Source organism: Symphalangus syndactylus, chromosome 20, assembly GCF_028878055.3.
Source record: "Symphalangus syndactylus isolate Jambi chromosome 20, NHGRI_mSymSyn1-v2.1_pri, whole genome shotgun sequence".
NCBI lineage: Eukaryota > Metazoa > Chordata > Mammalia > Primates > Hylobatidae > Symphalangus > Symphalangus syndactylus.
The window spans coordinates 56,820,133-56,847,293 of NC_072442.2; the positions used below are offsets into that span (position 1 = coordinate 56,820,133).

A 27,161-nucleotide genomic window follows, 5' to 3' on the forward strand; every position below is an offset into this window, starting at 1 on the left:
ATATTAAACAGTTCTGGGCTAAATGAGGACAGATAAGGAGCCAGAACTTCTATTAGGTCGGTGCAAAAGTAATTGAAGTTTCTGCCTTTACTTTTAATGGCAAAAGCTTTTAATTATAAAATAAAGCCGTTTCAACTTTTAATGGCAAAAACCTCAATTACTTTTGCACCAACCTAGTAATTCTACTTTGAATTAGTATACCTTGTCCATTGACACTTGTCCTAGGCCTGTCTTCCCACATTCCTCATAGTACCCATTGTAGAAAGCATTATTGTGGTTTAATTGGTATATCGTTAACAGTCACCCATTGCAAGTATAAACTTTTGTGATTTTTAGTAAATTTATACAGTTGTACAACCATCAGCACAATCCAGTTTTAAAACACTCTTTTTCACCCTCAAAGTTCTCTAGCTCCTATTTGCAGTTAATCTTTGCTTCTGCCCCCAACTCCAATGACCTTCTACATTCTTTCTTGCTTTTTAATTACTTTTGGTTTTGACTCTGTAGAAGTCAGCATGTGGCTACTTAAAGAGACACACGTTATGTTGAAACGGCTTTATTTTTTAATCCATAAATATCTGTTACTGACAAAAGTGGAAAAATCCTTAAGACTAAATCTTACTAAAGTGTATCTGTTTACAGTACATGTAGAATGTGCTTTGACAGGTAAGTAGAACGATGAGATTTGTACAGAGAAGCAGTTACTAGAGCACTGCTTACCATGAAGCTTACGTGTGAGTAACGAAGAAACTGCAAAGATACAGATAGAAAGGTACTTTTCATCAGTACTACCATATAATAAACATGGAATTCATAAATTGGGCTAATGCATAAAAATGTTCATTAATCCCCCCTTAGGAAATTGTGTCCCCAAACTAAAAATATTACAGTAAGAATTGCTTTTTATTAGAGAATTTCAAGAATTCTTTACTACAAAATGTCTAGTTGAGTTATAGAACTAGAGGAATATTTGCCACTACAAAGCCAATGAATGAGTCCTCCCATGGTGTGGCATTCAGGGGTCACTGCAGGGTGGGCAGCAAAGTTAAGCAGGGTCTTCTCCTCCCTCAGGAAGGAGAGCATTAAGGAAACACACAGCCACAACATTATTTCTCTGACTGATGGAAGGTTCATGTGTTTGCTGATTTACAAGATGAGTTTGATGATAACAAACTTGGACTCTCCATTCTTGCTTCACAAGCCTTCACCGGGAGGACGGTAGTGTCATGAAAAGGACTAGAAAGGTACTAGGATGGGGTGAATGCCCCTTCCTAGCAGCCCAGATAGTGATACCTCCTCCTCCAGTTGGAATGGAGCCTCAGTATCCAGACTTGGTCTTCAGGAGACATATTTCAGAGTGGGATATCATGACATTCATTGCCACACAACAGCCTGTGCACATGTTCCTCTGCAGCTTGAAATGAATTTCCCAGCTGCCCTCAAGTACAAACTTCATGCCCTTGTGGGCAAACTTCCAGACCTTTCTCTCCAGCCAGCTCTCTCTCTCTGAAATTGGAACTGCCTCCCTCCAGCTATAAGGACCGTATCCAAATGGAAACTCCAAACTCAGAATTCCCCAGAATTCCACAGTCACTTAGGATGGTTTAGGCATGTCTCTACAAGAGGGCTTCCATGGCACACAGTTGGTGACCTATTGAATCGTTAGGCCCTTAAACTTCAGGTACGAGGGCATCCCTGGGTGATCGAGCCCATCAGGCCCACCCCAGGGTCTAGTGAGGAGTGCGGTGGCTGTCCAGGACATCTGAGGACATTGCTGTGGGGCAGGCGTTGTGGGATGTGTGCAGCTCAGTGGAGGTGGGGAGGAACGGGGAGAGCAGGTGCTGGCAGGGAATGAAAGCCCTACAGTGTAAGAGCTGGATGAAACTTCAGAGCTCATCTAGTCAAAGCCCCTCATTTTACAGATGGGGAAACTGAGGCACTGAGTGGGGAACATGACTCCCCCTCGGAGACAAAGCCAGGGCTGGAAGCTGTGTCTCCAGAGCCTCAGCCCTGTGCTTTTTTTTCTCCGGGAGTATGCTGCCTTCCAAAATCAAATATAGAGCCCAGGAAGACATGTCCTTCATATTGAATCTGCCATTAAAATGCTGCATTTATAAAAAATAACATTTGAACCCTGAAAAATACTTCATTAAAACACAATGCGCTTTCTTGAAAATACTCCAGAGCAAAATTTCCCAGATTCGGAGAGGATGACAGGAAATGTATGTGGGAGGTAACATGCCAGCTTTTCTCAGGGCAGGCGCCTTCTGGAGTCCGAGTGATTGGCAGCCCTTTCATTTTACCTTGGGTCAAGTGCACAGTTGCCTGTGGAAGGAATATGAAGTTGGAGGCTGGTGACAGACAAGGTGTCTCTGAAGAAAATGGATTGAGTTTGATGGCAGGGATGTTGGTGTGGATATTGCTCCATGCTTGGAGACTCAGGAGGCCCTCAAGTCTTTGTGGACGAAGGAGGATAGGTGACATACACAAGCAGGAAGGGGGCAAGTGTGTTGGAGCAGCGGCTGAGAGCCCTCAAGGATAGGAGTCTTTGGCCAGAGCAGGAGCTTCTGGGCTAACATCAGGCTGGGTTGGGAGCTTCAGGGGACTTGCTAGTGGCAGGAACCAAACTGACCATCACAGGCCATGACATCTCAAACCGAGAGCTCCATTCCCTTCCCTCCCAGAGCTCAGAGGGGGAAAGCCCTTGGCTCCGTGCACTGGGGTATCAACTCGCAGGGGCAGGAGATGAAGGATACACCAGTGAGGCAAACAGAAGACCCAAAGAATGTCTTATTCTTCCATTGTTTTCACTGAGAGCTCTGATTTTTAGAGCTGGAGATTATAGCAAGACCAGGGAAAAGAAATTAGGAATAGAGGAAAGGTAGATGGAGGAAGAGGGAGATGAGAGGAAGGAAGGAGTGACCTGGCATTGAAATCAGGTTTTCTGGAAATCAGGAGTTTCTGGGAGGGAGAGTGGAAAGAGGGGAGGAGAAATTTGAATTTGGGGCAAGGTTGGAACTTTCTAAGAGGCAAATGCATGGCCCAAGACACTCCCAAGACACTGGGGGAGCCCTGAGGGCAGAAGCCCTGTTAGGAGGTGAAGGAATTCTGGGCAAAGCCTTTTTGACGCAGGAAGGCATGGAGCCAGGAGCCTGGAGCAAGACAGGGAAGGTGGAGGTGCAGGAGGGATTATGAGAGCTTCAGTGCCACCAGAGGCCAAGGAGACCAGGCAGAACTTTCGGGGCAGGAGAGAACCTGTGCAGATTCCAGTTCATTCCTGTTAGAGCAATAATGTGCAAGAATGAATAAAACAAGGGGAGGGAAATCTTGGGCTTTAGGCTTCCTTTGTGAGGGGGAGGGAGGCTTTTACTGTAAGGGTAGATGGTAATTCTATGTATGGTAGAGGCCACCAGCCTGGTTCATCATGGCATCTAGGTTCCAGCCCCAGAAACCTCTTTTATCTGCTACGTGAACTTGCCTAGTGATGTGGCTTTGCTTGTTCCATAAAGATGGATGGAACAGCTGAATAAATGGGATACCTCTGTGTCCCAGCTATGACACAGTTTTCTGGATTTTGAAATGTGGGACTGAATTGGAGCAAGTTTGTAGACCTATCTCTTTCTTTTTTCTTCCCTCCTTCCCTTCCTTCCTCCCTCTCTCCCTCCCTTCACTCCTTGCTTCTAGACCCAAAGGTGAAGCAGAAGAAATCCTCAAAAAGAAGTAAGCATTGCAGTAGAATTTTCCAACCCAACTGACATCAGATACTTTCAGCCAGACAGTGGTAAGGCTGGGATGAGAAATGTCTTGGAATCAACTCATCAACAACCCCTGAGACAGACAGAAACCCTGTCAGAGACAGGGCTTGGGGAGGACCCCTGGGGAAAAGTGTCACCCTGGGGGCTGGAGAACTTGGTGCTGAGAAGCTTTGACACTGGAGATGGGATCAGCTTTCTGGTTTGGTGTATACCTGCATGTAGACACCTGGGAAGGGCATTCTCAGCCACTCAGGTCCTTTCCCCTCACCACCAGCATCCTGCCTTCCCAGGGATGGCCACAGATTAGAGGATTCAAAGGTGCTGGGCTCAGGGGCCCAGCTGGGAGCCACCTGCTCTATTCAGACTCACTTCTTCCTTTCCAACCCTCTTAGCCTCATCTTCTGGAACAAACTCATAAACCCCTGGGGACCAGCCCTAAGAAGGTTTATGTGTCTGTTGGGAGGAAAGTGGAGAGCGTAGTCCCTGGCCTTCCAGCCGCACAACTCCAGGAGTGTGTCCCCAGTGTGGGGGCTGAGGGTGGCTTTCACAACCCCCAGCCTCCATCCCCCTAAGATCCAGGGTGATGGTTTCCTGTTCCTGTTGGGAGGCACACCCTGGGGAGGGGAGAAGGAGATGAGAGCTTTGGAACTCTTGAAATCAGTGAAAGGACACAGTCCATTGCTTTCTCTGTGGTTTGTGGACTTGGTTAGATTAAAAGTCTCCAGGGCTGGCACCAATAAATTCTCCTTCTACACTCGCCTTTTTAAAGGGCCATGAGTGCAGAACTGAGGGCAGGTAAAACCCCATTTATAAGGGCACTGCTGTTGGATCTGACTGTTTTTAGATCACACCTTCACGCAATAGCCTGGAGTTGATTCCCCCAGCCCCAACCCAGCGGGTGCCCTGGCCCTGAGAATGAGGGAACCCCTTCTTTTCCCCACCAGGCTCTCTGGTCTTGGGGGAGTGGATGCTGCTGAATTCACTGTCACCTCCCCAGGAGGCCATCACACCATGCCAACCCCCAGGCTGGAGGCGGGGAAGAGGCTGAGGTGGGCGGGCAGTGGTGGTCCCTCAACAGAGCTGAGGACCATGGTCTACCAGGTGCCCCAGTGCCTGCAGAAAGGGACCATACTGTGGGGACCTGCCCAGTTAGCCCCTAGGCCAGTCGCCTGGAGGACCTTCGTTTGCTTTTGCTAATAGGTCTTTGTCCCTTTGATCCAGAGGAGGCACGGATCTGAAGAAGGAACAGCCAGGAAGAATAAAGTTGCAGGGAGGATATGGGGGAAGGGGAGACAGGCAGTAGGAGTGATCTCTGAACTGAGCAGGTAGACAGAGATGGGGAAGGAAGGATGGGCAGAGAGGGTGCAGGACAACCACCTCTCATCCTCCTTGTCTGGGGGCTGAAGAGCCGCTCTCTAGAAACTTCTGTCTGGGTCCTGCTGGAGGTGCATGTGGGAACAGGTGGAGCCCTGCAGGATGCGAATGTTGAGCCCGAGACCCCGCGCATCACAGTGGCCCTCCCCACCCTGGCTCTCGGGCCACCGCAGGTGCCTCCTGGGAGCAGAGCAGGGGTGGAGAAGGCGGCCAGAGTGGCAGTCATGGTCAGGTCTAGAGGCCTGGAGGGAGTGTGGAGATGATCAGGTGTCTGGGAGGGCCAGCACCCCATCGCTACTCCCCTCTGCAAAGGCTACAGCCAAAACCCCAGAGAACTCAAGGGTGAAGTCCTCAAGGCCAGGGGAGGAGCACAGCCCACTAACAGGACAGGCCCAGGGGAGGAGCACAGCCCGCTAACAGGACAGGCCCAGGGGAGGAGCACAGCCCGCTAACAGGACAGGCCCAGGGGAGGAGCACAGCTCGCTAACAGGACAGGCCCAGGGGAGGAGCACAGCCCGCTAACAGGACAGGCTCAGGGTCCTTATGGGCGGGCAGTCAGCTGGAAGGGGGCGGAGTTCCCACCAATGGGGAGGCAGCTGAAGGAAGGAAACCCCTCCTGGTCCTGGGGTTGAGGGGAGGGGCACAGGGCCAGGGTTGGGCCCTCAGGGGTCAGCAAAGGAAGGGTCACTCAGTGGGGACCAGAGAGTTCCAGCAGGCAAGAAAAGAATCATTATTGTGCTTATGGACACAGCAGCTCCCTGGCTCTGAGAGAGCGAGCAGGCAGTTTTTAGGCACTAGAAGATTTCTGTGATGCGGTTCTAGGTAAATGAATGAGACCGAGTAGCCTATTCGGTCAGCCCACTGATTGGACCCGCTGGCCCCTTCAAACCCAGGCAGCTTCAGACCACGGTCAAGCAAGGGTCTCTTTGCTGACAGAACCTGCAGCTGAGTCCCCTGGACGGGGAGAAGGAGGCGCAGGATGGAAAGGGAGTTGGCGAAGGTGGTCGGGGGTAAGAATGGGGCCTGGCACCCTCCTCACTCCCCATTGATTCTTCTGGAGGAGCAAGAGCGATTACTCTTGGTCCTGGGTCTAAGCGTATTGAACCAGGTCATCAGGGCTGTGTCCCCGGGGGTATGGCTTTTTGGGCAAAGGTGGCCCACCCCCACTTCCTACAGAGGGGACGAGGGAGGGGAGAGTGGCAAGGCTAGAAGCTCTGCTCCCGGCCCCTCCTGGCCCCTGCTCTGCTCTGCCACGGCCAGCAGCCCCAGCCCTGCCCCGCCGGTCACACGGTCACTTCGGTCTTGCTGGCTGTGTAGCAGGTGTGGTGGCCCGGGATGTAGTGCAGCTGCTCCACTGTGTTGTGTCTGCGTGAGGCAAAGGCGTGGCGCTTGGCTGCCGTCTGGCTCAGGCCCAGGGTGGCGTACGAGTTATTGGAGGCACTGGGATGAGAGTGCATCTTGCTCATGCGGTAGCGGTCCAGCACGGGTGTGGACACAAAGACGTCCGTGTGCGAGATGGCCCTGGACAGCGACTGCTCGGGAAAGGCCGTCCGCTCCGGGGACAGCAGCGGGTCCTGGGAGTGCAGGCGCTCCGTGGAGAGCAGCTGCTCGTCGGACAGGATGCGGTCATAGGGCATGCTGAACTCATCTGGCAGGCCCCGATCCGGGGACAGGACCCTGTCCTGGGACATGGCCCGGATGGGCCGGCAGGGTCGTTCCCGTGGCAACGGCTTCTGTTGGGACATCTGGATGACATTGAGAGGGAGGGTGCCGCGGGCAGCCAGGTCGGGCAGGTGCCGCCGTCTCATGTAATACTCGTCAGCCTCCTTGTCGGCTGCAGGGGAGAGACAGAGTGAGAGAAGCCACTGGGGTAACCCTGCAGCCAGGACTCAGATAGAACCCTGCCCCACTCCTGCTCCATCACAGACCTGTCAACTTTAAGGGATAATACAGTCAAACTCCTTTAGTTATGGATTAGGACCTGGAGGTTCAGACGGGTGAAGGGTGTATTTTCCCACTGAATGTGCAAACCATTCTCTGGGGGCTTGTTAAATGCAGATTTTAATTCAGTGGGTCTGGGGTGGGCCCAAGAGTTTGCATCTCTAACAAGCTCCCAGGCAATGCTAAAAGCCTCTGGTACATGGACCACCTTGAGTAGGGATATGTTAAGGGACTTCCTCAGAATCCCCGGTGTGTTCAGGGCAGAGGTGATAGCAAGCCCAAGTCCCTGAACTCCCCCTGGTCCTGGGCCATATCTACCACACCATGGTCCTGAAACAGAATGACTATCTGTCTTACTAAAACATCCAAATAGCAGCTCTCGAAGCTTCCTGATGAGGTCCAGAGCCAGCCTCCTGCTAGAATAAAGTAAGATGCTCAGACTAAGAAACACTTGCGAAAATGTTTAACTGGTAACTTAGGAACATCGTAACACCTTCTCTGTAGTAACAGGCAATGCATAGAAAGCCAATACATGGGCCTTCAGTCCCCACACAGCCACATAATCAGCCTACACACACTCCACCTGTGCCCATAACACAAGCTGGTTGGGGTAATCTTACATGTGCGCCTCATTTAGATGCTCCAATTCCTCTCTATCCAGCAGGCCCTCCTAAGCTCACACTGCTCTCTGTACCCTTGAATTTGCCCAGAACTTGCATGCTACACACAAACCTACTTGAACTTGCAGGTTACACATAAACCCGCATTGCCCCAAATTTCAGAAATGAGCCCTCCTACACATGGCCTTCTAGATCTCTGCAAAAGTGTGGGAATTCTGTCTGCTCTTCAGTTGGTGCAGCGGGGTCGCTGATGGGTATCCTTCCTCCTGAGCCAAATTTCATCAACTCGGGATGATTCCTCAGGTTATCAGACAGTCCCATCTCTAGCTAGAGACTCCACGTTTCACCATGGAGGTGGCTGATGTGGACTTGGGCTGCACTTCTGTCAGGGTAGGTTACCTTGAAGCTTTCAAGCAAATGCTCAGCCCTTGAGACTCCAACTGCAGTTGGGTGGTCATCAAAAGAGACTCCCGGGAAAATGGGAGGAGAAGGTCCAAGGCCAGAAAGCCAGGGAGGAAGAGCTGTTCTTTAGGGAACTTTTTTGATATTTTTGTATCTTTAACCCATCGATGCCCAGAGTCTCCCCAGACTCAAGAGGCAGATCTGGCATCACCGGATAAACTGGATTGGACTGGTGAAATGGGGTGTATGCATGGGAGGTGAAGGATCTCAGGTCCTCAAGACACTGTTGGCTGGGTTGGAGAGGGAGCTGGTTTGTGGGCCTCTGGGAGAGGTTTCAGAGAAAGCTCTGGCCATTGCTAGCCTCTATCCAGTGTAGGGTATACAGCAAGGAAGGCCCATGGTTTGAAGAAGGCAGGTGGGCGCAGGACTGGGAGAAGGCTTTCTCCTGCAGTTAAACTGGTGCATGAGTTGAAAGGCTGTCTCCAATGGGGATGTGAATCTGAGGATTCTAAGGCCTTCTTTTTATGTAAGGAACAAAAGCAAAGAGCTTGTTTATTCTCTTCTCTCATCCTGCAACTCCTTCTTTATTCTTGGGATTCGACAGCTGTCCTATGGGGTATGGAGCAAGATAGTGTGACATAGGAAGGTATCCTGGAGCCCCAGAGACAGACCCCAACTTGGGGGAAATTGAACTTACTTAGCCTCTTCAGAGATGAATACTTGCTGGGGTTGGTCTTTACTGCAGACTCATAGGATGGGGGCAGGTGGGCCAAGTTCTGGAAAGAGCGGGAGAAGGAAAGGTCATAGGGCTCGGTGGCTGATGTCAGGATGTTGTTCATCCGTGGCTTCTCTGCAAGAAAAGGGAGGGGTGTTTTGTGTTAATGAGGACCATGTCTGTGGCAGGTGTGCTTTCTGCCTCACCCCTGATTCGAATCCCCATCCTGCTTTCCTGGACCTCCGTGCTTGGACGTAGGTGATACTGTTGACTCAGTTTCCCTCATGTTCAGTTCCAGTTGTCAGTAAGCCTAGGGGTAGATGCTGTTTTAGCCACCACCAAGACAGTTCACCATTCTGTGAATGGGAGACTCGACTCGAGTCTGAGGAGCGAATTCTCTCTCCTAGTACATCTCTGGGTTATCTGCTGAAAACAAGCCTGATGGAGCTGAGGGGCATCATAAATATCATCTACTTCTGTGTGAAAGTGCTGTCGTTTTCCTAATAGCTTTAGGCAAACCTAGCTCTCAGGCTCAGAAAAATCTGAGTTGGAGGACATGGAGTGACTTATGTTATTTATGTACCCATAGAAGAACTGAGTCCAGGACCCAGCTCCACTGAGACCCAACCCATGCTCCGTCCATGGCATCCTTTCACAGCTTATGTAGCCCCTTTCTCCTCTCCAAGCTCTGCACCTGACAAGCCACAATGAGCCACAGAGCTATTTTATCTTACTCTAATTCCTTTCTCTGAAGCCCCCTTAGCCATCTCTAAGCTGCTGGAGGAAAGAACGTAGACAAAAATGCATAGCACATCATCCCCACTTTCTCCTTCCTTCCCCTGAGATAGAGCATTGAGATGCAAGAATCTGAAGAGATGGAAAGGAGTGTTGTTCAATGCCAGAGCTGGGGAAAAGAATGGAAGGAAAAGTGGGAGAAAAGGTGAAAGGGAGATGAGAGGATGGCTGATGGGAGCACAGTGCAGTGTGCGCTGGGCTCAGGGCCGGATGAATGACATCTGGAGAGGGGGCATGCAGGGCCGGTGAGGGAGGCAGTGAGGATGAGGGGACAGAAAGAGCTGGAGATCCTGGGGAAGAAGATGAGCATGCCTCAGTGCTTCACGGACTTGAGGAAGAGAAGCCACAATAAGAAGTCAATGAGTGGCTGCCATGGGAAATGGTGGTACCATTCCCAGAAGTGAGGCAGTTGGGAGGCTATAGTCTCACTGTATTATTCCTCCATCCTCTTTGGTTTGGGACACTTCAAGGCCAAAGAATTTCTGAGAGGGGGCAGGCTCTAACTTCGGACGAATGTGCAGGAGGACTGCCACACCTCTTGGCAAAAAGAGTGCGGAACCGTGGAAAGCAGAAATTCTGTGGACTGTGTGAGAGGTGGGAGAGAGAGAAGCCCTCCTAGGTGTTGTCCAAGGGCAGCCCCAAGCACTGGGGACTCCTGGCTTCTTTACCCCTTCCTGCCTTAATTGTCACCCCCAACATTGGGAACTAAGCCAGGGACTCAGCCAGTGAGATGGTATTCGTGCCAGCTCAGGACATATGTGAGGGGGTGGAGGGTGCTCTACATCCCCATCAGAACATGCTGTACAGAAAGAGCCTCCCTGGCATGCATCAGGACAGATGCCAGGAAGTGGAGTGAGCAGGAACTTGGGAGTGCTGCTCCTCAGAGGGAGTAATAGCCACTCATCTCTCAGCACTTGTCTCTTCACTTTGGCCATGCTGGAGAAGAAGGAACCTCCTTCTGCCTGTTGGCATTATACTCTCAACAAGGCATCACTCAGCTCACCCACTTCCAAATGCAATCTTTCTGGATACTCTTGTTCCACCACTGTGTTCCAGAACATACCCCTGAACCAAGGCCAGCTCTCCCTTGCCTTCTGCCTTCATGGGATCACCGTTGCACACTCTCCCTCCTATGGAAATGCCTCCTTTACTCTTCTCGATAAAATTCCCTCCTCACTCAAGACATTTTGCTGTGCCAATGTCCCATCTTTTTAGCCCACGACAATACCTGTTCTTTAAGCCCATATTGCTCTTCTAGTCAGTTCCACCCAGTTTAGTATCTAACTGATATGTAATAATTTGACTTGAGTTGGAATTGTGGATCTCCAAATATTGCAATCTCCTTGACAGCAGGGCCTTGCTTTCCAATTTTTTTTTATTCCTTCATAGTGCTTGGCCCAGAATAAGGATCCAATTAATGCTCTTTGTAGAACACTAATTTTTTTTTTTTTTTTTTTTTTTTTTTTTTTTTTGAGACGGAGTCTCACTCTAGTCTCACTCTGTCGCCCAGGCTGGAGTGCGGTGGCGCAATCTCGGCTCACTGCAAGCTCTGCCTCCCGGGTTTCCGCCATTCTCCTGCCTCAGCCTCTCCGAGTAGCTGGGACTACAGGCGCCCGCCACCACGCCCGGCTAATTTTTTTTTTTTTTTGTATTTTTAGTAGAGACGGGGTTTCACTGTGGTCTCAATCTCCTGACCTCGTGATCCGCCCGTCTCGGCCTCCCAAAGTGCTGGGATTACAAGCGTGAGCCACTGCGCCCAGCCAGAACACTAATTAAGTAGACTCAGGCCCCCTCCTCACTTGAGAGTCACTCTGCCAGCTCCTGGGAAAGAAGGGAACATCCAAGAAAGCGATGCAGAGGAAACTCTACTCCCACTACATTGTGAGCTGCTCAAGGGCAGGGACCGGGTCTCATCACCCCCCATCTCCTTGCACCAGTTGGAAAAGAGAAGACAGGAAGAGAAGGAGGGAAGAATGGCTCCTCCTGTTGTATTCAGGAGTCTGCTTATGTTGGCTCCTTCTCGGGAAAATGAGCTCGGTAGTTGTTCTTTCAGAGTCTGACTGAGCAAGTGGGAGCTCTCCTTGCATGCCTTTTCTGGCTCTTCCTGAGGCTGCTTAATCACTGTGGGCATCCCCCAGGCTCCCTGCCTCTGCCTTCTGCACTTCTCTTTCAGTGCAGAGTCCCCCCACTCCTGAGGCTTCTGTTACTGCGTCCAAAGCTTCACTCACATCTTCAGCTCTAACCTTCCTCCAGACTTCTTGTCTGCATTCCTGCCTGTTGAATATTTTTTCTTGCAAACTCCAGGTGTCCAGATCCAAACTCACTGACAACTCCATCCCCTATACATACTGGCTGTTTTCCTGATTCCTTAGATTGTATTAATAAAACTCTTCATTTTTCTAATCAATATCATCATTAGCTGTCATCAGCCATATTCAGTTAGTAAGGAACTTCTTCCAATTCTTTCTTCAAAAGGTTTCATATCTCATCTGTCCTTTCTTTTCCCACTGTCAACATCACCACTGGTATCAATCTCTTTTCACTGATCTCCCCAGTTTCTCCCAGTTCTAACTTCTTAGATGCCACAACCTGACAAATCTGATTATACTATTGCTTTCATCATTTATTTCCACCTGGATCACAGCACATGAAAATATTCCAATCTCCTCCTCCTAATTATAATATCCCTCAAATTCAATGCTGAGGCACACCATAATCTGACATGACAGTGGTAGGTCTCTCTACCAGGTAGCCTATAGGATTTATCATTGTTTTGAGTTTCTCTCTCACTAAAATTTTAATGATGTTTTCACTCTTTCACAGCAAAGAGACAAAAATGACTGACAGTTCACAATTTACATGGCTGTTTTATGTTCTATCAAGTCTTGAGCAGGTGCCAAAAATAGATTTTCTCTGTTCAGCTGTGATCTGGTGGGAAGATATTATAATCTAAGAGGGAAACATGGTTTTATAACCCTTGGGCACTATGCTAACACTCCTTCACTCAACAATTTTCAGCTTCTTTTTTCTGCCAAGAGGCTAAGCCCAAATCAGTTTTGAGTTTTATCAAATCTTAATTAGCTTGGGGAGGATCATATAGTTTAACCAAGTCTCATGTCCTTTGTAAATGATATCACAAATAGCTTTGAGCAAATGAGGGTGTTCCACTCCTTGCTGTGGACATATGGAATTTATGACTGTAAGAAGTGATACAGGTGGCAAGTAGAAATGAGTCTAGCCCCTTTCCGTTTATGTCAAGAGATCATTCTGATATCAGAGACAGAAACACCAACGGGAAAATAGCCTACAAGTGAGATTAGAGCATTGTGGCCCTGGAGGAGGGTGGGCCTGTGGCTCCTTGCACCTCCTTAGCTTCAGTGAGTTAATGACCATGTGTTTGATGCCCTGATAGGCATCCGTCCTTAGAATGGTGCCACTCGAAATGAGGAGGAAATGCAGAGTGCTCTCAATCATCTCTCACCATGTGGCGGGATCTGGGTAGCACTGCTCAAAATCGGATGGTTATATTGATGATCACCTGAAAATCATAGAAAAGAAATTTTTAAAGAAGAGTTCAGGCATTCCACCGTCTCTCCAACATAACAGCATCTCTCTTTACCTCTAATGTGCTTCTCTGACTTAAAGGAAGCACTTCTAAGAAAGGCAGAGGTCATTGTATGAGGCTCCAAGAAACGTCCCCTGCTGTTTCTGTCTCCTTCTGCAACAGGGCTTCCTCTGTCACCATGGTGACCCACCCACATCTCTGGATGAGGCCAACCAGCTATAGAGGCTTTGTAGGGGTGGGTAGGGGAGGAGAAGGATGGAGAGTAGGGAGTGTTTGGCAGGTATGCATGCATGCGTGCATGGACAGGGTGGAGGAACTAAGCCGGGGAAGCAGATTTCTTTGAGTGGTGGGTATTAGGGTGTGGTTAACCAAAGTGAGGGTGCCCTGACTTAAGGCGCTTCCACTTTACAGGACTTTGATTTGTCCCTAGGCCTTTATACAGGAGGGTCTGGATGCATCCTGAGATGCAGCAAGATGACCTGAGCTGTCCACTGCCTGAGATCAGGAGTCCTGGATTCTAGGCTCTGTCCTGCCTTTAAATGTCACAGCCTAATAGTTCAGAAGCATTTCCTTTATTAATAATATTCCACTTAGATGGAATAAGCCACACAATTAACACAGTTACAGTTGCCAAAGCCTGAAGTTCAAGGCGTTCCAAAAGCTTTTAAAATTGTTTGAATGAAAATGTGGCTGACCACTACAGTGCACTCCGGCATTCTCTGATTGCTTCAACTGAACGTTGTGTTCTTGTTTTTCGTTGTTCGTGTATCTGACTTCAACTAAAGCAAAGGGAAGAGGAGGCATGAAGCCTTTGCTTTAGTTTACCCAAACCGCAGATTACAGCCCTGTCCTTGTTGCAGTCTAGAATATCTGCTTTCATTTCCTTACGTCTTGTGACTGAAGCCTTCTTTCCTGCCTTTGGCCTTATACTCTGGCTACTCATTCCATAGCTCCTTCACTATGTCCCATTTCCCCTTCTATTCTGTAAATACCAGGGCTTCATAATGCTCAGGCATGTTTGTGAAGACTTCACTCTACTCCAAGGTTTACGTCCGCTTGCCCAGATTAATAGTTCTCAAATCTACAACGCTAGCTCAAGGTCCATCTTGATCTGTAGGGTTAGATTTTATGCTATGGACATGCTCTTGAAGTTCCTACTCTCACCCCAAATCATTAAGTCCCAAAGTGAGCTCCTCATTTTATTCTGGTGTCCAGGCTTCTGTCCATGGTACTGTTGTTCCGTGGGCCTGGAATGTGAAACTTCAATCATTGTCACCATTTTCCTCCTGTCATCTTCCATATCCAGTGTATCCCAAAGTCCTCTTCCCCGTAGCCATCTCCTAAATCCAGGCCCAAAATAGATCTTTTTGTCAAGATTTCTTTTAGCTCCACTCTCAATTTCCAAGACAAATCCTGTGAATTCCCACCAGACAAAATTTCCCAAACCAATGGAATCATCCAGCATTCCCTTGGTGAAGGCTGAACTCTAAATAGTCAAGCACAACAGGGCCGGGCGCAGTGGCTTACACCTGTAATCCCAGCACTTTGAGAGGCCAAGGCGGATGGATCACCATGTCAAGAGTTTGAGACCAGCCTGGCCAACATGGTGAAACCCGGTCTCTACCAAGATTACAAAAATTATCCAGACGTGGGGTGGCATGTGCCTGTAATCCCAGCTACTCGGGAGGCTGAGGCAGGAGAATCACTTGAGCCTGGGAGGCAGAGGTTGCAGTGAGCCAAGATTGCGCCACTGCACTCCAGCCTGGGGGATAGAGCAAAACTTCGTCTCGGAAAAAAAAAAAAAAATGTCAAGCACACTATCCAGTGGGGGTGGATTTTGGAAGTAGGCCACAATTTCTCACATGAAGATACTGTCCCTTCCCAAGACAGATTAGGTTGAAGCCAGGGAAGAAACTATTTGCCAAAGGTTGAAACCGTTCTACACTGGACCTGAATTTTTTTTTTTTTTATTATTGTACTTTAAGTTTTAGGGTACACGTGCACAATGTGCAGGTTTGTTACATACGTATCCATGTGCCATGTTGGTGTGCTGCACCCATTAACTCATCATTTAGCATTAGGTGTATCTCCTAATGCTATCCCTCCCCACTCCCCCGACCCCACAACAGTCCCCGGAGTGTGATGTTCCCCTTCCTGTGTCCATGTGTTCTCATTGTTTAATTCCCACCTATGAGTGAGAACATGCGGTGTTTGGTTTTTTGACCTTGTGATAGTTTACTGAGAATGATTGTTTCCAGTTTCATCCATGTCCCTACAAAGGACATGAACTCATCATTTTTTATGGCTGCATAGTATTCCATGGTGTATATGTGCCACATTTTCTTAATCCAGTCTATCGTTGTTGGACATTTGGGTTGGTTCTAAGTCTTTGCTATTGTGAATAGTGCCACAATAAACATACGTGTGCATGTGTCTTTATAGCAGCATGATTTATAGTCCTTTGGGTATATACCCAGTAATGGGATGGCTGGGTCAAATGGTATTTCTAGTTTTAGATCCCTGAGGAATTGCCACACTGACTTCCACAATGGTTGAACTAGTTTATAGTCCCACCAACAGTGTAAAAGTGTTCCTATTTCTCCACATCCTCTCCAGCACCTGTTGTTTCCTGACTTTTTAATGATCGCCATTCTAACTGGTGTGCGATGGTATCTCATTGTGGTTTTGATTTGCATTTCTCTGATGGCCAGTGATGATGAGATTTTTTCATGTGTTTTTTGGCTGCATAAATGTCTTCTTTTGAGAAGTGTCTGTTCATATCCTTCGCCCACTTTTTGATGGGGTTGTTTGTTTTTTTCTTGTAAATTTGTTTGAGTTCATTGTAGATTCTGGATATTAGCCCTTTGTCAGATGAGTAGGTTGTGAAAATTTTCTCCCATTTTGTAGGTTGCCTGTTCACTCTGATGGTAGTTTCTTTTGCTGTGCAGAAGCTCTTTAGTTTAATTAGATCCCATTTGTCAATTTTGGCTTTTGTTGCCATTGCTTTTGGTGTTTTAGACATGAAGTCCTTGCCCATGCCTATGTCCTGAATGGTAATGCCTAGATTTTCTTCTAGGGTTTTTATGGTTTTAGGTCTAACATGTAAGTCTTTAATCCATCTTGAATTAATTTTTGTACAAGGTGTAAGGAAGGGATCCAGTTTCAGCTTTCTACATATGGCTAGCCAGTTTTCCCAGCACCATTTATTAAACAAGGAATCCTTTCCCCATTGCTTGTTTTTGTCAGGTTTGTCAAAGATCAGATAGTTGTAGATATGTGGCGCTATTTCTGAGGGCTCTGTTCTGTTCCATTGATCTATATCTCTGTTTTGGTACCAGTACCGTGCTGTTTTGGTTACTGTAGCCTTGTAGTATAGAAAGGGTGTCAGCGATGGAAGATGAAATGAATGAAATGAAGCAAGAAGGGAAGTCTAGAGAAAAAGGAATAAAAAGAAACGAACAAAGCCTCCAAGAAATATGGGACTATGTGAAAAGACCAAATCTACGTCTGATTAGTGTACCTGAAAGTGACAGGGAGAATGGAACCAAGTTGGAAAACACTCTGCAGGATGTTATCCAGGAGAACTTCCCCAATCTAGCAAGGCAGGCCAACATTCAGATTCAGGAAATACAGAGAACGCCACAAAGATACTCCTCGAGAAGAGCAACTCCAAGACACTTAATTGTCAGAGTCACCAAAGTTGAAATGAAGGAAAAAATGTTAAGAGCAGCCAGAGAGAAAGGTCGGGTTACCCACAAAGGGAAGCCCATCAGACTAACAGCGGATCTCTCGGCAGAAACTCTACAAGCCAGAAGAGAGTGGGGGCCAATATTCAACATTCTTAAAGAAAAGAATTTTCAACCCAGAATTTCATATCTAGCCAAACTAAGCTTCATAAGTGAAGGAGAAATAAAATACACTGGACCTGAATTGAAGCAAGAAGAGAGAATCCAGAGAGATTAAAAAACATTTTTTTTTTTGCTTGTCCTCCAGAGGCAAGAAGAAAACTAGTTCCAGTGAGGTTTTGTTTTTATTGTTGTTTGGTTTATTTGTTCATTTTTAAGCAATATGGCAGGATCACAGAGAAATGGGAGAAACCCAGGTCATTCAATCTGGAGTTTCTGGAGAGTGGCAGTTAGTAAGAAACACTTCTAGACTTCCATCTCAGAGTTGAGGTATCACTAGGAAAGGGTTATTTATGACTCGGATTCACTTAATAATTGCTGATAACCAATTATGCTTCTTACTCTATGCTGAACACTTCCACAGGCATTTTTAAAAAACTCATCTTCACAATGATCTTCATTTAAATGAGGACTGAAGTAGAATGAATATATATTATTGGCCTACCATTTGCCAGACCCTATGTAACACTCTTTAAACACCTTAATTGAAATCTTTATTGTATTTTTTTAACAGAAGAAGTCACAAACAATATATGTCTTGATTTACAAGTACAGTGCTTTTCCTTTTGTTTGAATCTCACTTAAAATGTTTCATTAACAGAGAATTTTTTCCTACTTTGGCATTAAGGAGAACATTTTTAAGTTAAGTATAAGGATGAGAATAACCCTAAAATAACCGCTGTGACATTTTGTTGTATTTCCTTTTATTACCTTCCACCTATAGATGATTAAATGAGTGCTTACATACACCCTCAACCCCGACTCCCCTACCTAAATGATATTGCAATGAATAATCTTGTATTTGTGTCATTTTGTACAGACTGTAGTTCTTAAAATGAATTAAAATAGCATGATTTAATCTTCACATGTATGCAAAATGACAATTGTGTGAGACAATTGGCTGTGGCATTTTTATAGTAGTAAAAGCGATGAAACCACCTAAATGCTTATACATACATTTACTTATGCACACAGATAAAAATATCTAGTTTTTGCATATGTAATCATGCTGCATATACTACTTTAATCTTCTTCATACCTAATGAATAAATGAAAGTGTCTTGAATATATTTTTATGTTTTGAAATATTATTTGAAACACCTTATATGGTTTCACAATATTCTTTCTATAGAATAGTCTATTCTGTATGTCTACATATCATTTAAGCATAATATATTTAAGTATAACATCTTTAAGCAGGTCTCCTATTTTTGGTATTTAAATTGTTTAAAAGTTTAATAATGTTACATCAAATAACCCTGAGCACACATCTTTGGCGATGTCTCATTTCCTTAGCCCAATAACTAAAATCAGCATTTCTAAGTCAACACACTGTCAGTTGTCTAGCAATGTGACAGGGTAGATTGATAGATTTCCTCATGTTGAACCATTCACCTGTCTATTACTGAGAAATATCTTATTTGATTCTGGTGTCTTATTATTTTATTACAACACTGGATTCTATTTTCTTGTGATATATGTATACACATGTGAAATATGCATTCATAAATAACATTTGTATTTTTTGTGCTAACCCTGTCAAGCTTTTGTTTTAAGATAATTTTGTAAAACCAAGTGAATAACATTCCATCTTTTTGTATGCTTTGAAACAGTATAGCATGAAGCATCTGTTTTTTGGATGTTCGGAGGAATGCAACAATAAAAATGTGTAGTGTCTTTTCGGGGGGTCCTTCTATTGGCACAGGGCTAAAGGCTTGGCTTGTGTTATTTCATCAACTGCACAACACCAATTGTGGGAGGCAGATTGTGTTGTCATTGCCAGTTTACAAATAAGGAAACTGAAGTTTGGAGAGTTTGAATATTTTGCCGAATGTTGCGTAGCTAACAGGTGAAGCTGGGATATGAACCCAGGCACGCTGGCGCTAGGCCCACATTCTTAACTACGTAATGTTATGTATATTGCCTTCCCATACTTGGCAACACAATCCTTGCATAGTGATTCATTCAAGCTTTCCAATTTCTAAATTCAATTTGCAATTTCAATTTTTCTTTAAAAACATCCATTGGACATTTTAAACTTCCTTAGCTTAAAACTAAAATATCACTCACAAAAATCTCCATATATGAAGTTGGATCCCTTTTCTTCTTAATTTTCTGTGTCAGTGTTTTCTGGATTAGTAATTTATTCATATTATTATTCTCTTTCACAGAACTACCTCTTATACATATCAGTTCTATAATTTTTTAACTCTTCCAATCATTATTTTACATTTTTGAATTTGCTAATTCCTGCCTCCTAATTTTCTTTGGTATCATTTGTTATTGTTTTCTCATTTCCTGGCTTGAATCTTTGATCCATTTATTTTCACTCTTTTCTGTTAACAATATAAGGTCTTTAACTATGAATTTCTCTCTGGCACTATTCCATGAGCAACAATACACAGTGTTCTTATTGTTGTTATATCCTAAATGATCTGTAATTGCAGCCTTAGTTTTCTCTTTGACCCAAGAGTTATTTAGTAGAGTGTTAAAATTCAAAATGTTTGGGTTTGTTCGTTTGAACTTTTGCCATTAATTTTCTATTGTATTGTACTGTGGTCAGAGAGCAGGGCCTGTACAAGTTCTGCTTTTTGGAACTTAGATTTCCTTTGTGGACTAGTATACAATCAATTTTTGTAAATGTTTTATGAGTACTTAGAGAAAAGATATATTTTCTTTTGGTAGAGTACAAAATTGACATATATCTATTAAAGCAGATACATATTATATCTACGAAATCCATTATTCAATTCCTCTGCATCCTAATTCATTCTTTGCCTACTTAATCTCTCAAAGACTGAGGGCAATGTGTTAAGGTCTTCCACTGCTCTTAGGCTCCCGTCACTTCCTCTTTGTATTTGTTACAGAATTGGTTTTATATATTTCACAGCTACATTATTCAGCACAAAAAGCTCATGATGCTATCTGTGTCTTGTTTATTGTATGTACCATTTATTGACATTAAATAACCCTTTCTGTCCTTTTTTTTTTGTTTTTTGAGATGGAGTCTTGCTCTGTTGCCCAGGCTGGAGTGCAGTGGTGCAGTGGCACAATCTCAGCTCACTGCAACCTCTGCCTCCCGGGTTCAAATGATTCTCCTGCTTCAGCCTCCCGAGTAGCTGGGATTACAGGCTTCCACCACCACATCCAGCTAATTTTTTGTATTTTTAGCAGAGACATGGTTTCACCATGTTGGCCAGGCTGGTCTCAAACTGCTGACCTCAGTTGATCAACCCGCCCCAGCCTCCCAAAGTGCTGGGATTCCAGGCATGAGCCACTGAGACCGGCCCCTTTCTGTCCTATTTAATGCCTTCTTTTTGCCTTTAAGTCCACTTGATCTGACATTTATATTGCCATCGCAATGTCCTTTTTGTTTGCACTTGCCTGATAAACTTTGTCTAGCCTTTTATATCTAACCTTTCTATGTCATTTTATCTTATGCTTATCTTTTGATGACACAGAAAGAGTATTCTGTCTCATGTGGTACTTCATGGGTTGTCCAATTAGCTAAAAGGGATTCCTCACTCTCATAGAATGGTCCTTTCTTCATTGCAGTATCTTCTCCTCTCTGCTATAGTTGTGTAGTATGATCATGCCCTCTCCGTGAAGCCCAGACCCCAGGTGTCAGGGCTACTTGACCAAGTTTGAGTGCTTGGCTTAACCTAAGTCAATTCAAGTCCCTACTCCAGAAATTAGAAATCGTTATAAGAGACAGTTTTGGTGTCTCTGTATGACTGTACTCATGACACATAAACTAGGTTTCTATGGGCAGTCATGTGGGTTTGGAAGAGATAAAGTCAGTCTTTAGAGACCGGGGCATATTGTATTTTCCAAAAATGGCTGCGGTTATACTTCTAGTCCCGCATGCTGTCCCAGAACCTTGCCATCCACTCATTAGATAGGACTTATTTTCCTGCTCCTTGTAACTGGAGGCCTGTGTGACTGTCTCAATGAATAGAATACAGCAGAAGTAACCTTGCATGACTTCCAAGGCTAGGTGCAAAAAGTATTACGACTTTCACCTGGCTCTCTTTCTTTTGGCACACTCAACCTTAGATTCCAGCTGCCAAGCTGTAAGGAAATCCAGGCCACATGAAAAGGATACATGTAAGGGCTAAGAGTCCCAGCTAAGGTCTCAGTTGACAGCCAACATCCACTGCCAGCCCCGTGAGGGAACAAGACTTCAGATAGTTCTGACCCACAGCCTTCTAGCTGTCCTACCTGAAACAACTGGAATGGAGATGAGCCATTTCTATTGAACTTGACCCAAGTCATAGATACATAAGCAAGCTAAATGTTGTCTTTATTGTACTATTTTTATTTTGGGATAGTTGTAGTCTCACATACAACTATAATGAATAATACAGAAAGATCCTGTATACTCATTGCTCAGTTTCTCCATTTTGCAAAAATGTAGTACTATATCAAAATCAGAATATTGGCATTAACACAGTTAATGTACAGAACATTTCTGTCAACACAAGGATTCCTCTTGTTGCCCTTTTATAGCCGCACCTACTTCTTTCCTGCACCCACCCCTTCCTTAATGCCTGGCAACCAATAAATCATTCATTTCTACAATTTTGCTATTTCATGAATGTTATAGAAATGGAATCGTACAGTATGTTAACTTTGGGATTGGGTTTTCTTTCAGCGAGTGTAATTCTCTGGAGATTGTTCCAGGTTGTTGCATGTGTAAATGGTTCATCACTTTTTATTGCTAAGTAGTGAATATTCCATGGTATGGATGTATCATACTTTTTTTTTTTTAACCATCGATCTGTTGAAAGGCATATGCGTTGTTTTCAGTTTGGGGATATTATGAATAGAGATGCTGTCAACATTCATGTGCAGGTTGTCATGTCAACATATAGCTTCATATACCTGGAATAAATACCTAGGAATGCAATTACTGAGTTGTATGGTAGTTGCATATTTATTTTATTTTATTTATTTATTTATTTTTGAGATGGAGTCTCGCTCTGTCGCCCAGGCTGGAGTGCAGTGGTGCAATCCTGGCTCACTGCAAGCTCCGCCTCCTGGGTTCACGCTATTCTCCTGCCTCAGCCTCCCGAGTAGCTGGGACTATAGCACCCGCCACCACACTTGGCTGATTTTTTTGTATTTTTAGTAGAGATGGGGTTTCACCCTGTTAGCCAGGATGGTTGTGATCTCCTGACCTCGTGATCCACCTGCCTCAGCCTCCCAAAGTGCTGTGATTACAGGCGTCAGCCACCGCGCCCAGCCTGCATATTTAATTTTTAAAAAATCTTCCAAACTGTTTTCCGTAGTGACTGTAACATTTTACATTCCCACCAAAAATGAATGAGTGATCCAGTTTCTCTATATCCTTGCCAGCATTTGGCGTTGTCACTATTTTTTTTTTTTTTAATTTTAGCTATTTATACCTTAGGTATGTAGCGATATCTCATTGTGGTTTTAAAGTGCATTTCCCTTATGGCTAATGATGTTGAACATCTTTTCATGTGCTTGTTTTTCATCTATATATGTTCAGTATAATGTCTCGTCATTACTTCTACTCATTTTTAAATCAGATTGCATTTTCCTGTTAAATTTTGAGAGTTATTTTTATATCCTAGATATTAGTCCATTATTAGATAAATGGTTTACAAATAGTTTTTCCAGTGTGTACCCTGTCTTGTCATCCTTTTAATAGAGTCTTTTGCAGAGCAAATATTTTAATTTTAAGTCTGATTTATCAATTTTTAAATTTTATACATTGCGCTTCTGGTATCAAGCCTAGGAACTCTCGTCTATCCCTGAAGCCTGAAAAAAATTTTCCTGTTTTTTTCTTAATGCTTTATAGTTTTATATTTTACATTTAAATACATGATCTATTTTGAGTTAATTTTTATATGAGGTAGGAGACTTAAACATTGAAGTTCTTTTTTTTTTTTTTTGCTTATGAATATCCAATTGTAAATACCTGATCTATTTTGAGTTAATTTTTGTATGAGGTAGGAGACTTAAACGTTGATGTTCTGTTTTTTTTTTTTTTGCTTATAAATATCCAATTGCTCTAGAATCATTTCTTTAAAAAGATCACCTTTTTTCACGAAATTGCTTTTGCACCTTTTTCAAAAAATCAGTTGGGTATATTTGCTTGGACCTATTTCTGAGTTTTCTGTTCTGTTGCATTTATCTATATGTATATCCCTCTGCCAATGCCACACGGTTTTGATTACTGTTGCTATATGATATTTCTTGAAATTGAGTAGACTTATCTTCCTACTTTTTCTTTTTCAAAATTCTTTTAGCTATTCTACTTCCTTTGCCTTTTCATATCAATTTTATAATAATATTGTCTATAGCTAGAAAAAAATCTTGCAGGGATGTTGGTAGGAATTACATTGAATCTGTACATTATTTTAAAGAGAACTGACATCTTTACTCTGTCTAGTCTTCCAATCCCTAAACATGGCATGTATCTCTATTTATATTGTACCATTTTAATTCCTTTGACATTTATACTTTAAAAATTATTTTCTTAGTGGCTGTTCTAGGGATTGCATATGTGTCTCACTTCATCACAATCCTCAGAATTAACTAATTCCAGTAGAATGCAGAAACTTTGTTCCAATATTGGATCAATGAATCCTCCTCCTTTGTCTTATCATTGTCATATACATTACATCTCTCTCTATATATATGTATACATATGTTACACTCAACAATGTAGTATAAAAATTATTGCTTTATATACTTTTATGTATTTTAAAAGTTAGGAGAAGACTCAAGAAAAATGTTTACAGAGTCTCTTACATTAACCACATATTTGTCATTTCTGGTGTTTTAAATGTCTTCTTGTTTAAATTTCTTCTTTCTTGATAACAAAATTTTAAATTTATTACCAGTGGAACTGTTTCTTCTAATGAAATCTTAGGTAGAAGCCCGATTCAGAAGACAGATGAAAATCAAGCTGCTCTGGGTGAGGCAGGGAATGATTGGGTAGGATAAGTGCTCACACTCCATCCTACACACTATTCTTTACACAGTGGCCCTTGAGGCACCTGCAAGCAACCCTCAGGTCTCTCTGAAGCCATTTTGGGAAACGCTATCCTAGAAGCACCCTTAAGTGACTGCTTTGATGTGAGAATAAGGTGGTCTTCACATAGAATCATGTTGGCCCCCATCTGAAGGAGGTAGAGGAAGGCACTGAACTTACATTTAGGCAAGAACTGCAAAAGGTTCCATGTGGAATCTTTCTTTTTTTAATTTCTGAAAATGTGTCAGTTTGATGAAACAAATAACTCCCTTTATCTCAGGGTAAAAGAACTTTAGAACCTATTTCATCCTTCTATAAGATGTCTTGAATACTGAATGACTCACCCCAGCCAATATTCTAACAATTAATATGTGTGAATTCAAATGCATGAACTGAAATGAGCTATGTCCTAATATCGGTTTCCTTTCAGCCTGAACTTTCCTTAATGTTTCTTATAATTCAGATTTGCTAGCAAATAATTTTCTCAGTCTTTGTTTGTATGATAATGTTTTTATTTCACCTTCATTTTTGGAGATTATTTTTGCTGTATGTAGAATTCTTGGTTGACAGGCTTCTTTTTTTTCTTTTAGCACTGTGAAGAGGTCTTCCCAACTGCCTCTGGCCATTGTTGTTTTGGTTGAGAAGTCAGCCATTTATTGTATTGCTGCTCCTCTATATGTGATGAGAAAGCAAGGATATCTCCCAGTGCCCCAAATCCACTGAGTCTCTTTTGACCACAGTAGCAGTTGCCAGTACTCACAGCCTGTCCCACCCAGGTAGAACCTCTATGCTGACCGATCAGCGGGGAGGGTGGAACAGCTCTGGGCAAGAATGTCTACAGCTAATAAACCCCTCACTGTTCTTACTTGAAGTTCAGCAGTTGTTCAACCATAAATGCTTCTCGGATTATTGTACACCTTCGGTCAATTTCCAGAGCACTGAAATGGCTGTTTTTATAAATTTTCTCTAGCTTCATAATTGCTTTATGGGGAAAGGATTTGCCAACCTTCTTACTGGGGCATGACCAGCTTCACTGGGGTTCTGGGCATAGTCTCTCCAATCATCCTTTAGCTTCCTAGTATCCTGGAGACCTCAGTGCTCAGCCAAAGAGATGTTAGAGGGAAGTGGAGACAAAGGGGAAGCTCTGGTTGTGTCCTCAGTCCCTGGGTAGCATAAAGGCATCTTAAGATCTTTTGGTATTAGTAAAATTCCAAATATACTTTAGGTTGAACATTTTGTATCCTGGGAGAATATCTGTGTCCAGATTTCAGACTCATTCATACGTATTAATAGTCAGAATGTTGACTGGGATGAGTCATTTGGTATTAAAGACATCTCGTAGAAGGGGGAAATAGGTTCTGAAGTTCTTTTGCCTCAAAATAAAGGGAGTTATTTGTTGTACCAGACTGACACATTTTCAGAAATGAAAAAAGGAAGATTCCACATGTGACTCTTTGCAGTTCTTGCTCTAAGTATAAGCTCAGTGGCTTCCTCTGCCTCCTTCAGATGGGGGCCAACATGATTCCATATGAAGACCACCTTGTGCTCACATCAAACCAATCACTGAAGGGTCCCTCTAGGACACTGTTTCCCAAACTGGCTTCAGAGACCTGAGGGTTGCATGGATGTGCCTCAAAAGCCACTGTTTAAAGGAAAGTGTCTAAGGGATGGAGTGTCAGCATTCCTCCTACTCACCTGACTTCTGCCTCACCCAGAGCAGCTTGGTTTCCATCTGTCTTCTGTACTGGGCCTCTAGCTAAGATTTCATTAGAAGAAACATTTCCGCTGGTAATAAACTTAAAATCTCTTGATCAAGTTCAGCTACTGCATTTTATAGGTGAGAAAAGAGGTTCAGAGAAGTGAAGTAACCTGTCCAAGATCAGAGAGTTGGTGGCAGAGACAGAACTTTCCCAAGATTGTACTATGTTATGTTATGTTATGTTATGTTATGTTATGTTATGTTATGTTATGTTATGTTGTTATGTTATGTTATTTTTGAGACAAAGTCTCACTCTGTCACCCAGGCTGGAGTGCAGTGGCACGATCTTGGCTCACTGCAAGCTCTGCCTCCCAGGTACACACCATTCTCCTGTCTCAGCCTCCCAAGTAGCTGGGACTACAAGCGCCCGCCACCACACCCGGCTAATTTTTTGTATTTTTTAGTAGAGACAGGGTTTCACTGTGTTAGCCAGGATGGTCTTGATTTCTTGACCTCGTGATCTGCCTGCCTCAGCCTCCCAAAGTGCTGGGATTACAGGCGTGAGCCAACGCGTCCGGCCAGATTGTACTTTATTCATTATGCGTCATTGTCTGAAGGCTCCCATGCTATTTACAAAGTTTCTCTGTGCTCTGCAGAAGACACTCCAAGAAGGTTTGTGTTTTCTGGTGGCTGTGCATCTCATTGCTTGTAGCCCTTGGGTGTTGGTATATATCTGGGTTCCATGAAATACTTTCTCTGAACTCTGTAAGAATGGGTGTGGTTCTGAGTTAAGTAAGTTTTGAATCATGCATACTATATCCTTCCTCTTGGACATTTACCACACATGTTAAAGGCGCTGAGAAGTCCAACCATAAATAACCCATTTTATTAGTTATTTGACTATGGAGCATTTTTTTCACCTAACACAGAGTGTAGACAGGAAACATACACATCCATTTGGGTATCTTGGGGGGATTTTAACAAAAGGACTACATTCAAAGGTGTGAGCAGGATGTACGGAATCCCCAAGAGACACTGCAGTGCTCCAGGACTAGTAGAAGTGAGAGCTTTAGCCAAACTGGGCCTGAGTGATGAAGGAAAGGAGTGGCTTCTGGAACCCAAAGGCAGGGAGAATTGTGTACACAGGGTCCTCTGATCTTTAGTTGAGAGACATAGCCAGACCCCCATGAATGTACAGGAAGGTAGCCTGGGAATGAAGTGTCCCAACTTCACTCTCCTCCATCTCTCTGCTCTCTTTTGGGGATTCCCCATTTATCAAACCCAACCAGCAGCCACAGAATGAGAAACCTAGCAAAGTAATACACAGAGGTCAGCATCAGGAGCACTGAGAAGGGTGGAGAGTTGATACAGAGGGTCAAATGGA

At 44.3% G+C, this 27,161-nt stretch overlaps 1 protein-coding gene across 5 annotated transcripts in view; it reads right to left on the reverse strand.

The window, feature by feature from the left end:
* Window positions 1-540: 540 nt before the first annotated feature.
* SHISA6 (shisa family member 6) overlaps window positions 541-27,161 on the reverse strand; it is a 336,730-nt gene continuing 310,109 nt past the window's right edge. For 3 of the 5 annotated variants that reach the window (XM_055258023.2, XM_055258021.2, XM_063628320.1), the window contains 3 exons: window positions 13,084-13,140; window positions 8,790-8,942; window positions 541-6,963 (listed from right to left, as the gene is read on the reverse strand). In XM_055258023.2, coding sequence (XP_055113998.2) covers window positions 6,413-6,963; window positions 8,790-8,942; window positions 13,084-13,140 — 761 coding nt within the window. In that variant the 3' untranslated portion in view covers window positions 541-6,412. The remainder of the gene's footprint in view (window positions 6,964-8,789; window positions 8,943-13,083; window positions 13,141-27,161) is intronic. The other 2 variants (XM_055258024.2, XM_055258022.2) reach the window with 1 other exon arrangement.